General features: G+C 34.5%; 1 protein-coding gene across 1 annotated transcript in view; it reads left to right on the top strand.

Moving 5' to 3' along the window:
• Positions 1-11,496, top strand: part of LOC144807253 (synaptotagmin-4-like) — a 33,495-nt gene extending 21,999 nt beyond the window's left edge. The window contains exon 4 of the mRNA XM_078673103.1: positions 6,576-11,496. Within this exon, the coding sequence (XP_078529229.1) occupies positions 6,576-6,883 (308 nt within the window). The 3' untranslated portion in view covers positions 6,884-11,496. The remainder of the gene's footprint in view (positions 1-6,575) is intronic.
• Positions 11,497-13,048: the final 1,552 nt, after the last annotated feature.

Below are 13,048 nucleotides of genomic sequence, written 5' to 3'. Positions count from 1 at the left end.
GTGGAGATGCTTTAAGATTCATTCATTCATCCATCCTCCCATTCACTCATTCATTCATTCATCAATTCACAAAACGTCTATGGCCTAACCGAATCATAAGAAAGCAACATGTCTCTTACACAAGAATAATCCAGTTTGGGGGAGAGGATGTGACCTACTGGCTAGGGCGGTCAACCTAGAAGCTGGAGAACTGGGTTCCAGTCTCCTTGGGGACACTCAACATCCTGCTATTTTGAGCAAATCACTTAATCTCACCATGTTTAACAAACTAAAAAAAATGAATGTGTCTGTCTGTAACGCAACTGGTGCTCATGTAAAGTGCTTTGATACCTTTGGGTCTAGTTTACGCTATAAAAAAAAAAACTCAAGACATAACTTTGTAGTTCTCCTAGATATCTGTAAAATAGCATATATCCCAATTCTAGCAACAATAAAAAGATGCATGTACTCCCTGGTGAAGTAGAACTTGATGGGGGAGCACCTATATGGCATCAGAGCAGCATCATAAGTTTCTGCACCATATAATTAATGACTTGAACTACTCAATGAGAAAATGTGTTCTTAAATAAGCATTGATATGTATATGAGCTACATAAAAAAGCAGGAAATAGACAAACAGTAAACTACAAAATATTGGTACTGGACAGCAAAGTTTGCCTCTCCACTCGTAGGCACCAGTAGACAAATCATCCTAGTGCTAGTGATTTCATCCACCAGAAAACCTTCAATCACATCCATGCTCATTGGAAAATATTTTTTTATGTGGCAAAATGTTCGTGCAGTAGTTTTTGAAAATGCTTTATACAAAAAAATACGTATTTTACCAGCATAGACTTAGTTTCAGATTGAGAAAACAAGTATTACATAAGAATATTTAAAACCATAAATTGGTTTCTACATATGCTATTGATTGATGATTGTTTGCACTCTAATATTAACAATAATCCATTATTTGAAATCGTATAAAATTGAACTGGAAAAAACCTTAACACTTAACTATTAAAATAATATTAGCCACACAAAGAAAGGGTTTTGCTGCCTTTGTTTTCTGACACTCAGTATTAAGCATTGTAATACCTAACTCAGCTTTGGTGATACTGATTGACATTTGAATAGAAGAGAAGTACCTTCCATTACTTACACGTGTGATCTGCAGGCTATGCAAATCTAACCTCGGCCAGTGTTCATGTGGGGTCCTTAATTCAATACATTTTTCAAAATATATTTAAATATTGAAATTAACAAAACACTCCTCTTTACCTTGAGGGTTCTAAAGTAATCCACCACAACATGGATATTCTTTATTATAAAATTGTAGCATGGTAATCATGGGGCGTATTCATAAAATAATTTTTCAGTTCCCCAGTTAGAACTCCAGAAATTCAATTCCAGGTACTCATAAATGTCTTTGGTAATGGTACTACATCTATGAATTATATGGTGCTACAAGATCTTACAGTGTTCTAGAATCCTTCACTTTATTGTTCTAAGACTGTCAAAAACTAGCTTCATTTGTACATCATTCTATCCATTTTTCCTCATTGTAAACGTAAACATTTTTATACTGGATAAGAAAGGAAGGACTCAATCTCTTTAATTGCAATGAGAATATTATTAGCAAAAATATCATCTGACTGAACTATGTTGACCTACATATTGTTTACAAAAATATAATTCCATTGGGTTTAAATTACCTCCAAAGGACTGTTGTTTTTAAAAACAGTTTTTAGTCGACAACATTTCTATTGGACGATATTTTGATTACAGTATTCTTTTCTTAACATCTAATTGTTAGACCTCATTGTGTGTCTTTGAGTGGGTTCAAAATGAATGTCCTAAATTACCTTATTGTGTAAAGTAGAGTCATCTTTGGAAAGGTTGGTGATTGTTAATGAGTACATCATCAACAGTGCTCATTTTAGAAACAACTAAGTAGAACTTTTCAGTGGTCCAGTATGACTCTACTACTGCCATGTTTTAGGTAAATTGATGAGGCAGTCAGTGCAGTTTTTAAAAAATGTTTTGCATTTGTCTTATAATTTGATTTTAACTTGCTGAGAATTCCTTTGCACAACACCAGGAATCAAATTTACAACAATACACCTCAAACCATGTGAATCTGCCTTAAGAAGGTGCATACATGACACAGGCAGTCTGTATTTATTCAACTTCAGACTATTCCATCATATTTATATCAAGCAATTTTATGACAGCACTAACTAAAATCGTTGAATATTTAAAGGGGATGAATTAAACTGTAACATTGGTACATAATATTACAGATTCTCCTGTGTGTAAGCATTTTGAGGTCAATACAATGAGCTTTATTGAGGTTGGTGAACTTAAACATTATGTTAGCTTCAAAAAGGCTCTTCTGGGGTCACAAAACACTTTCAGAGTATTCCGATGTACTATGCTTTAATACAGTTTCTTGATTACTCCTTTGTTTCACAAACAGTAATAAAGTCAGAATCAGAGGATATTTTTATGTATTAATTATCCTACTGATAAGCTGTTTTAAGACATTAATAAAAACAGAGCAATGTGTGAACTAATGACAAGCTATTACTTTGTAGCTCTGAAGGGGTGGGCTAGGTTCACTCAAACATGGCTTATTGCCTGAGAAACATGAGTTCTAAGCTTCCTGTGGCCTATATATTCATTAGGTGTAACACTTTATATTGAATGCAAGATTGATCTAAGTGCCGGTTGGATTAATGTTGATAAGTAATATTTACCCCCATTGACAGGCTCCAAACAAATTTTCTTTTGTATTTATATTTGTTTTAAATTTTTTGAATCGCCATGCAAAAGTTGAAGGTTGGCAGTATTCCAGCAAACACGAAATGTAAAAAAAGAATGTAAAAAAGAACTACCTCATCCTTTGATAACAATACAAGGCATGATGATTTATTTCTCTTCAGTAATTGTAAATGCCGAGTCAGCGATGAGATTGTTGGAGTATGATATTTATCATGTATGACTAGAATTTGTTTAGTGATTTGACAAACTCCTGAATTCAAGAATAATTATTCTTTAAATAGGAAACTATGTTCCTTTGGCTGTGTCAGATGAATAAGAACACCACCTAAATATGGCCGCTATTTGCAAATACATGTTTATGTTAAGTCCTATGTTTTTGCCTATACTGTGGGTGTGTTACTAAACTTTGAATGAACTTTATTTAATGCAGCAAAATTTGCTGTAAGTTTACCCATGAGCAAGACGAGCTTATCGTCGAAACGTGTTGGGTGTTTTGTTACTACTCGATACATCATGCTGAAACTTTACTGAATAAACCTTTGTTTCTGCAAATACTAATGTGACGTGGCAAACCCTTTATTGGAGTGGAGTGCATCGGCACAAACTGTTTTGTGCTTTGGGAAACTGATGATTTAACGACAGGGCGACCTCCGACCCTGAGGTGCACCGCTGTTATGGAGTCCCGGCAACCTCAGAGGAGGTGTGGAATGTTTGTTTTAATATGTATGTAACTTTGCCAAAGGAATTACTTTATTCTATGATTAATAGCTTCTAAAAAAGGTATTTTTCAAAATATATGAAGAAACCATGTTTTGGCCATCACTGTACCTCTAGTAAATGTTTAAGTGGAGTGGACTATTGGAGAGGGAATATAATGACCCCAAAACTTAGTTAGATGAGAGTCATACGGTTAAAAACTAGAGCTTAAGTGATTCATTAAACATATAAAGTTTGGAAAGTTATAAAAGGTAATGGGCAGTTGTGGAGAAGAATAAATATTGTATTAGAATGGTTGGTAACCTTGTGTCTTCTGTTGACCTCACTGAAAACTTACTGTAATCCGGACACCCCCTCTAAGTCATTATTGGAAGCTCAGGATCCCTAGGCAATCTCTAAGATTTGTACTACAAAAATAAGAATACACCAAACAAATACTCAAATATTGAAGTATTCTGTTGAATTCACTATCAAACATAGACAAAGTTTTCACTTTTTCAATTTTGGTTTACTTGGTTATACTTAATCATTTTAAAGTATTACTTTTAATAGTATTGTATGACCTCATTTCTTTATTTTTTCTCCTCTATTGAAACCCTCTGACTCATTACTGGAATCTGGAAACCTCCAGTAAGTCATTATTGGAAGCTCAGGACCCCCGGTGTAGGCAATCTCTAAGATTTGTACTTCAAAACAATATACAAAAATGCAAAAATAAGTATACACCAAACAACAACTCAAATATTGAAATATTTTGTTTAATTTACAGCCAAATGTAGAAAAAGCTTTTACATTTTCAATTTTGGTTTACATGGTTATACTTTAATAATTCAAATGGATCAGTGTTAATATTATTTAATTTTGTAGCACACTTGTGAACCCCCTGAGCAGTCCTTGTGGACACCCAGGGGTTCTCATACCACAGGTTAAGAACCAGTGGTGTATGATATAATTCCTGTAGTGGGCTGAACCAGAAGAAGTACAAGAATTCAAGGTTAAGCATCAGTAGATTCTGTTGGTGTTTGAACAAAATATCGGAAACAAAAATGTCCTTGGACAGAATATTGTGTCAAAAATACTGAGGACAAGAATATTGTGAAGGTAATTTTCTATGGGTAAGTAAAGTTTTACTATTTATACAGCTCCACATATGTACATTGTTATATATTTTCAAGGTACGTAGATCTGGAGTTAAGAAAATGAAATTTATACTTACCTATTTGGACTTACCTTTTCGATATTCTTGCCCTAAATACTATTTCACACGATATTCTGTCCACACCATATTTATGTTTTTGATATTCTGTCACTGATTTGGTTCTCTCTGTAAATGAAGAACATTTGGTATGACAAGAGCCTATATAGCTTTCAGTGAACGCCAACCTATCAAAAACACTGTAAAGACACATCGCAAAAGAAGAGCATATTTTCTATTATGCTGTTAGTGAATTTGCCAATTATGAGGCTATTTCCATCCATCTTCACTTTGCTAACAACTCAACTCTGACCCCTTAAATTTATACCTTATTTTGTCACATTTGGCTCACTGATCTTAAAAGGCGAATTCAAGTCATGTATGAGACAGGAAAATACTAATGTCTAGATTATGATTCAGGATTCAATATTCAGATTCATGTTCTATACTGGCATTTGGTTGTGAAACTAAATGTTACTATTTTAATATATAAATATTATTGGAAAGAAAAATAAACATGATATAGTAGTGTAGCAATGTGTGATGCCATTTAGCGTGTTTTTATTTATCTACTAGCTATTTAAAATGTAATACCAGTAAATGTAATAGATAGTGAAACAACCAATAACACCATTTTAGAGGTATAGTAATCACCCCCAAATTTTAGTCATATAAAGAAAAAATATGAGTAACTGGACTTAAAAATTGTGACATAAACTGAATGTTTTGCAAAGCTCCAAAATGTCTACAGATAACAGATACCAAGCCTTGCCCCGATATCTTTGGAACCTTTGCTAAAACAACTACACTAATTTTAATCAAAGCAACTTTGAACAGCACAGATTTTCATATATGAATTGCCTCGAGCTCTCCAAATGCAATGGTATAATTGTGTCGAAATGTTATTCAATATTCAACTGCATAGGCCAGTAAACACCACTCAGCATCACACATAAAATCACCTTATAAAAAGTTCTTTACAAAGTACTGGTTGTCACCTAAACCCAAATTCTAGACATGGCTGTTTCCTACATCTAAGAATCTTCATTGGCAGAGTCTTTACTGCTTCATGGTTTCTCCCATTCTAGCACACAGGGGGGGGGGGGGGTTCTGCATTGGTAGGGGTGCAAGCATGCATGTCTATATATAATCTACACATGATCTATGTATGATCTTTTGTATCATCTTAGTGAAGATACAGTCATAATTGTAACAACTGGGATATTGTCAGAGACTATCATTGATATGTTTCCATGCCAGTAACAAATAATACGTGGTGATATACCTTACTATGAAATTCATCATTGTATCTCACATTGCGTTGCCATAGCTGCTCTAAATAGGCAAGACTGCTGTGCAGGAATTAAATGGGCTATTGATTAGAAAACAGGAAGGGGATCATGAGTTCACAGGAGGTCAAAGTTGTGTCTAACAGAAGCAACTGAATTATGTATTTGTTTATAAATATTCAAATAGGAACAGACACACATTTCCATCCTGATTATACAACCAGGGCTCACTGCTCTTTACCTGAAACTAACATGTCACATAAAATGTTCTATAGGAAGCATACCATTCAGTGGCATTTTGTAATAGTTGCAGAAATCAGCGGAGAACCAAAATGCATGGCACAACCCCAGATGCAGTGTACTATCTCACTCGACTCACTATTGCACATGCTTGCTGCAAAGATTAGTACAAGGAAATAGAAATAATTGTCTATTAAAGATTGGAAAGTTAGAGTTGCAAAGGTGATGTCTTAATTTGAAGAAAAGTAATTGATTGTTTGACCCAAATACATTTGCAATTCTTAATGTCTTATAAGAAGAATCTTCACCAAAATACTAAAATAAGGTTCAGCATTTGCAAAACTAATTTGTTTATTCATCTCTCCTTGCAGATCCATATGTGAAGGTAAACCTCTACTATGCCAAGAAAAGAATTTCCAAAAAGAAGACTCATGTCAAGAAATGCACCCCAAATGCAGTGTTCAATGAATTGTTTGTCTTTGACATTCCATGTGAAGGTCTGGAAGACATCAGTGTTGAGTTTTTAGTTTTGGATTCCGAAAGGGGCTCTAGAAACGAGACTGTTGGCCGATTAGTGTTGGGAGCTACTGCAGAAGGAACAAGTGGAGAGCACTGGAAAGAAATATGCGAGCATCCAAGGCGACAAATCGCAAAGTGGCACATGTTGTGTGATGGTTAGTAGAGCAGAAATGGCTTGGACCTTAACCAGTGTTTCCATAGGCAAGGATCAATTTATTTTTTCTTTGCAATGTGTGTTTAAAAGCTTGTAACAAACAATGTTTCTTTAAGACTGAATTGAATTATCAAAATGGAAGATCACAGTTTATGTGCACTGTGAAATACCAACAACAAACATGACTTTGTAGAGAAGTTGTAAAGAAGTGCAACAGATATGTCATGAATGATTGATATTCTTTTACAGTTTACATAGTCAGAAAGCTACATTTGTATGTAAACTTCAGCAACGACAGTATGCAGAATCTTTTATGAAGACATCACTAATGTTGAGAGTATTAACATTATATATGTACTAGTGGAGTTTTGGCCATTTAATGGATGCTGTGGCTTCACACTGTACCAGAAATCTTCTCTTGTGAGAATCCAACCACTTTTCATGAGCTAGGGACAGAAAATACACAAATCAATCCAAAGACTATTGCAAGAAGTTTTTCGTCTATATCATCTGACATATGTATAAGTGTTCTACTTGTGATTCTCTGAATGAATAGCTTGAAGATATCATTTTGCTACAGCAAACAAATATCATATTGATTTGTGAAGAGAGTTAAAACAAGGGCTTGAATAGAAGTAGTGTGTAGCCTCGAAGAACTATGAGAATGTTTTTGAAGAAAGTCTGCCTTTAAGTTTTAAAGGTAATACATTTATGAGCAAACTGCTGAGAAATGTGTTATATCAATATTGTACCAGCACAACACTGTATTTATAATCCAATGCATAATTCTCAAGCCAGAAAAATATAGAATTTACTTTGAAAATCAATGATTTACATCTGCTTAGAATGAAAGAAGGCTCAGCTCAGAAGTGTGCTGTCTAATAGTTAATCCTCCGCACCTTATCATCACATCACTTTGCTCCTTTCAACACTTGAAAGTGGCATACCATTTAGGTAAATTCCCAGACAAGTGAATCAGACATTTTCTCAAAAACAAATAAAGTGTTATAGTTGAAATTGAAAATAGAAACTCTTTTGGTGAGCACAATTTTTATATTTTGCTGCCAAGCTCTATACCAGGGAAAGATATGCATGCAAAAGCAATTTTATAAATGTCTTCGAAATCAACAGTACTAGCTGTGCACATTGACAGTAGTGCCGATACCTTCTACCCACTAGCATTATGACATTTACAAAATTGTTTGCCATGCAAACTATTCCTTGATCCTGCCACTAACCTCTGTTGTGGAATGAATTGTATGTCATGACACCTTAGGGAGAGTTGCTGTAATTTTCAGTTTCAGTTATTTTTAATGATTAGTTCAAACATTCGTTACTGGTTTGAAATGGTTCTAGAACTTGAGAATTAAATGCAAAATTGCCATACAATTACCCTATAGTATTTGTCCCTGTGTGCTTAAAGTGGGCATACGTGTCTTCTACATTTCAAACTGTGTTATCCTACACACCTTTTCTCACTACATGCTTTCATAGCAGCTGTTTGTAATTTACAAGTAAATGTACTCATCCAAATGGTTGGCCTTAATGATATCTGCTATTAAATGAGAACATCAATGCACAATACTATTCTGTCTTTGTGCTAATGTAGTAGGTTACTAAATATGCCACATGCAAATTCATGGAAAACATGAAAAACAAGGACATGGCATGCCACATAATATGTAAGCTTTTAATGAAATGACTACCAAAACTGATTCATTCACATCACACAGATAGAAATGAGTGAAATTAAAACAATATGTTGTGGAAGGATATGAAGCACAGAGGACATAGAAAATCCTTAACTCAACAGTGTGAGATACTTTTATTTTTTTTAAAGTTCACTTGCTTGATTTGCTTTTAAATGGAGACTTTGATTCCATACGTCTTTTTTCAAAGTGTTAATCTAAGTATGGTAAGGACTTTTTAAGAACTATCTATTCGAAAGTGTAAAATACATGTTATGTAATTGAACAATGAATTGTTCACTGGTACACTGTACACACATTGGGAGAAACCCTTCAGTGAATATGGTCTTACATTCCATGATAATTAAATATGTTACATGTATGTAATGGAACATGTCAGTAAACATATACTGTTGGTCTGGAACCCCAAGAAAATACCCCTTTGCTTTGAAATGTTTAGTATTTTCTACTGTACCTTGTTTGGACTTTGTACAGCATTTCCTTACAAAGTGAGCTTTGAAACTGTTTATATGTATTTGACAGTGTATTTGATATCATACCATAAAAATGTGCTTACCAGCGTTCACAGTACGTCTGAGGCTGAAACCCTGCAAAAGTACTAAATAGTGTGCTCTGAAAGGACTTATTGAAAGTGGTTGCTTTTGACTCACAAACGGGTAATTTGTTCAGCATAGAAAGAGTCTTCAATTGCACATAAAGTTGCATTTTGATGATAATCTCACCCATGCCAAACACCATGTTTTTAAAAAAACCAATCTGTTTTCATGAATATTATATCAAACTATCACCATGCAAACCAAGGTATCCTTTGTGACCCAAATCGAAATGCAACAACCGACAAAATGTGGTAGAGTATAATGCTTTGAAAGGTGCGGGCATCTTAGTAGGTCATTTGCGCATGTTTGTGATATACTAAGTACAGGATCTTGCAGGACAACTCTGGAACTCTGTGTGAGCTCTTCATACAATTAGGCAGACATTTACTTCAAATGTTGCAACAAGCCAATATGATTCCTCAACATTAGTGAAATGTTACTGGGCTTGAAAAACACTATTCAAGATGGTCTTTTATTGCAAATATTTCCACAACACTTCCCTGTTAAGCCTCCTCAACCTAGACAGATATGTGGGTCTACTCAGACAGCATTAGGTAGTGTTGTTTCACTGCAGAAATGGTATGGCTGTAGAACTCGGAAGAAGAACACTAGTGCTAGGCATTGTATTCCTGAATGTATGAAAAGCAATCATTCCCTGCCCTTTATTAATATACAAATCTTTTGCATTGAGTTGTATCAATCAAAATAAGCTTTATTCCAAACCACAAAATGAATCATAAAAGCTGCAAAATACATCACTACAATGGTTTAAGAAAGACCTAAATGACAAGTAAAAAACATTTATACAAAATTCATCCTTTTTTAAAAATGAAAGCTTAAAATATTAAAAGTCTAACATAGTATCACATAATATGATTACAATTTACAACTGTTTCCTACGACTTATAACAGTCAACAAAAAACGCAACATTACAAAGCACTTGAACATTTCTGGTAGCATTTGCAAGTATGTATACGCCAGACAACAGTATCTGAAGCCCAGCTTTAACATCAAGGGTTTTATAAATTTTCGTCTCAAACATGAGAGTTTACAAAAGAATACGGTGTGCATAGTATTCCGAGGTGAAATATCATCACACTTACAGTTCCCCAGATTTGGCTGACCAATTATTAACAATGGGAAAACTGATTAAATGATGAAAAATATCATTGAGTAGTAGCTGATCTTGCCACACAGATGATCATGTGCCTTGAAATAGTCATAAGAGGAACAGGTGCAAACAGTAACTTGATTTACAAAACAATGGCATAGATCTTGGATGCGTAGGTTAAAGCCTAGGTATTATTGTTCTTTACACCTGTTAAACATTCTCTTAAAAGACAAGGTAGACATTAAAGAAAATTCAAACTTGCATAGCTTTGTAAACACCTGTTATTCTACATGTGCATTTTCTCAAATTTGCAAATATATGTTTGTAGGGGTAGGAAAACATAACTTTATTTATTTATGGAAATAATTTCCAAAAAATATATTTCCTTGCCCTACCTTCTTGCCCCATGGAAAAGATTATAATGGTATACTGCACCATTTAGGCCTGATTCATTTAGGTGTAAATTAGAAAGTACAGATACATGCCAGAAATGCAGTGCAAATGTGCTATGTAGGTGCACTTGTCGACTGATCTAGAATGGGTTCAGTTGGATGGAAGAGAGTAGGCTAATCTGTTCTAGAACAATGCGATGAACTTGCTCAGTCTTTGTGACTTGAGGCTTGAGTGGGCACTGCCCAGTGGAAAAAAAAATTATATTGGAGATTAACTACAATTATATTTGTTTGTCAAAGGGAAATTGATCTCAAATATTGTGCTCTTTGTACTTCTTCCTCCTCAATGGAAGGTGATTCACAAATAAAGATTAAGCTATGCGTCACATTTCATAAGCCTTACATTCTCTCACTGTACCTTTACAGAAGCTTTTGACCACACAAAATACCCAAAACCAATTTATCTTTCAGAGACAGATATGGGAATCAAAGAAAGGCTATCTTTAATATGTTCTGATGAACTGGATGAGCTGTAGGATTTGTGAATTTCTTAATTGTTCGCAATTAAATATGAACCATCCCAAAGAGTATATGTGCAATCCACTTTTTGGTGTTGAAGACCACTGTCATGATAAAGGGTTAAAATAAAGGGCACCTAATTGGAGTGTTATGATGTTCTATCTACACACAGTGACATTTTTTATTTGACTATGCTGTAAATGTTGCCATTTAGTATGTGAGGAAACCAATAGGGTTGCTATTAGAGATATATGATAAAATATGCAAGAAAATAAAATATACTGAAAGCATTCTGAGACTTTCAGTTTGTCACTTTCTTATTAATTTCTGAGAACGTAGTTATTGCCACTCTGATCAAAATAATGTTGGTTTTATGAAAAGGTGTATGTTCTACCAGTAATGTAGGCTGCGTGGATATATCCCGAGTCACATTCCCTTACTAGAATTACATTTTTGTTTTCTTTGAAGCTCTTCTGCCATTAACTGTTTTGTAGCAGACAAACGTTTATTAACATAATATGTCTTCATTTAGGATGTCATATTTTGTCAATATTTGTATTGTATTTTGAAAAGAGTTGAACACTGTATGAAAAGGGATGTTAAAAGCTTCATTTACGAATCCATGTTACGGCTGTGTATTCTGAACAGAATAGATTTTTGCTCTGGATGTAGTTGATGCAGTATCTTGAAATGTATCAATTTATAAAACCCCTGAATGTATAAATAGCTAAAGACATGACAACATACTTCTACCATACAATTTGAAATGAGAAATAATATATAAGAGCATTTTGTTTCAATCTTCTTATGGCTTTGATTGTCTAGAACTTCAACATTTGTAAAATACTCTTTAATTTATAGATCAACCCATTTCTGTCATTAACAAATACCTTACTAACTTGAGAAGCCTTGTTTAGGAAATTTGCGCAGTCATCCCAGATTTTTCACATTTTTCTGGACCTTAATTTTGCTGGCTTTAGAACTCTGCGCACTTTACCCTGATAACCCAGAATAAATTGCCTTCACTCCCCCTCTAAATATGGTTAAATTGGGTTATTCCTAGTTGGTACATTTAACTTGCCTATAACTCTGTAGTGTATGTTGTAGAAAGTGCACCCAAGATCTGGAAGTTAAATGCTACTTGTGGACTGCAACACCTATTATACCATCCACCACTGGGACAGTCCAAACATGGCTGCATGCCTATCCTGTACAATCCTACTGTTGAAGTGTAAAAAATGCAGTGCAACCGTCAAAATAATCCTTTTCATCAGGTAAAACCTGCCTTCTAGAAACCTGGTAGTTCACAAGACCGGGTGCATGGTGGTTAAAAGTGGGACAAGTAGAACATTAATATTACGATGTTCCTACAGTGTTAAGGCCCCAAAAGTAATTTTTCACTGTGGCAGGCCTAGCTTCATTATGTAGAATACCGAAGTGCTGATTAAAACTTTAATACTCATGAGAGGGACCAGCAAGAAAAATTATAAAACAACTATTTTTAGTAGTTATTAAACATTCATTGGTGAAGATTAATTTTTAATAAAAAATAAGGAAAGGTAACTTTTTAAAAGTATCTTTCTCCCTGTGTTAAGTTCCAGCTTTAAATCTCTAAAACTCCCAGCCTGTGCTCAAGCCAGCAAGAGGAGTAAAATTCATATCAGGAGTACACAATAGCCTGAGTTGAATGGGCAGAAAAGACTTCTCTGAGCTCAATAGAAAAGAATATGGATGGTTGGTGCTATGAGCATTCTGTTGACAGCACAGTGGTAGGGCTGTTGAGTCATATGTAACACTTTGGCACACTAGAATTAAAGATAACAGGATGCTAGGACGATATTTA

This window comes from Lissotriton helveticus, unplaced genomic scaffold (assembly GCF_964261635.1).
Source record: "Lissotriton helveticus unplaced genomic scaffold, aLisHel1.1 SCAFFOLD_537, whole genome shotgun sequence".
NCBI lineage: Eukaryota > Metazoa > Chordata > Amphibia > Caudata > Salamandridae > Lissotriton > Lissotriton helveticus.
This window is presented reverse-complemented; position numbering and strand designations above follow the sequence as displayed.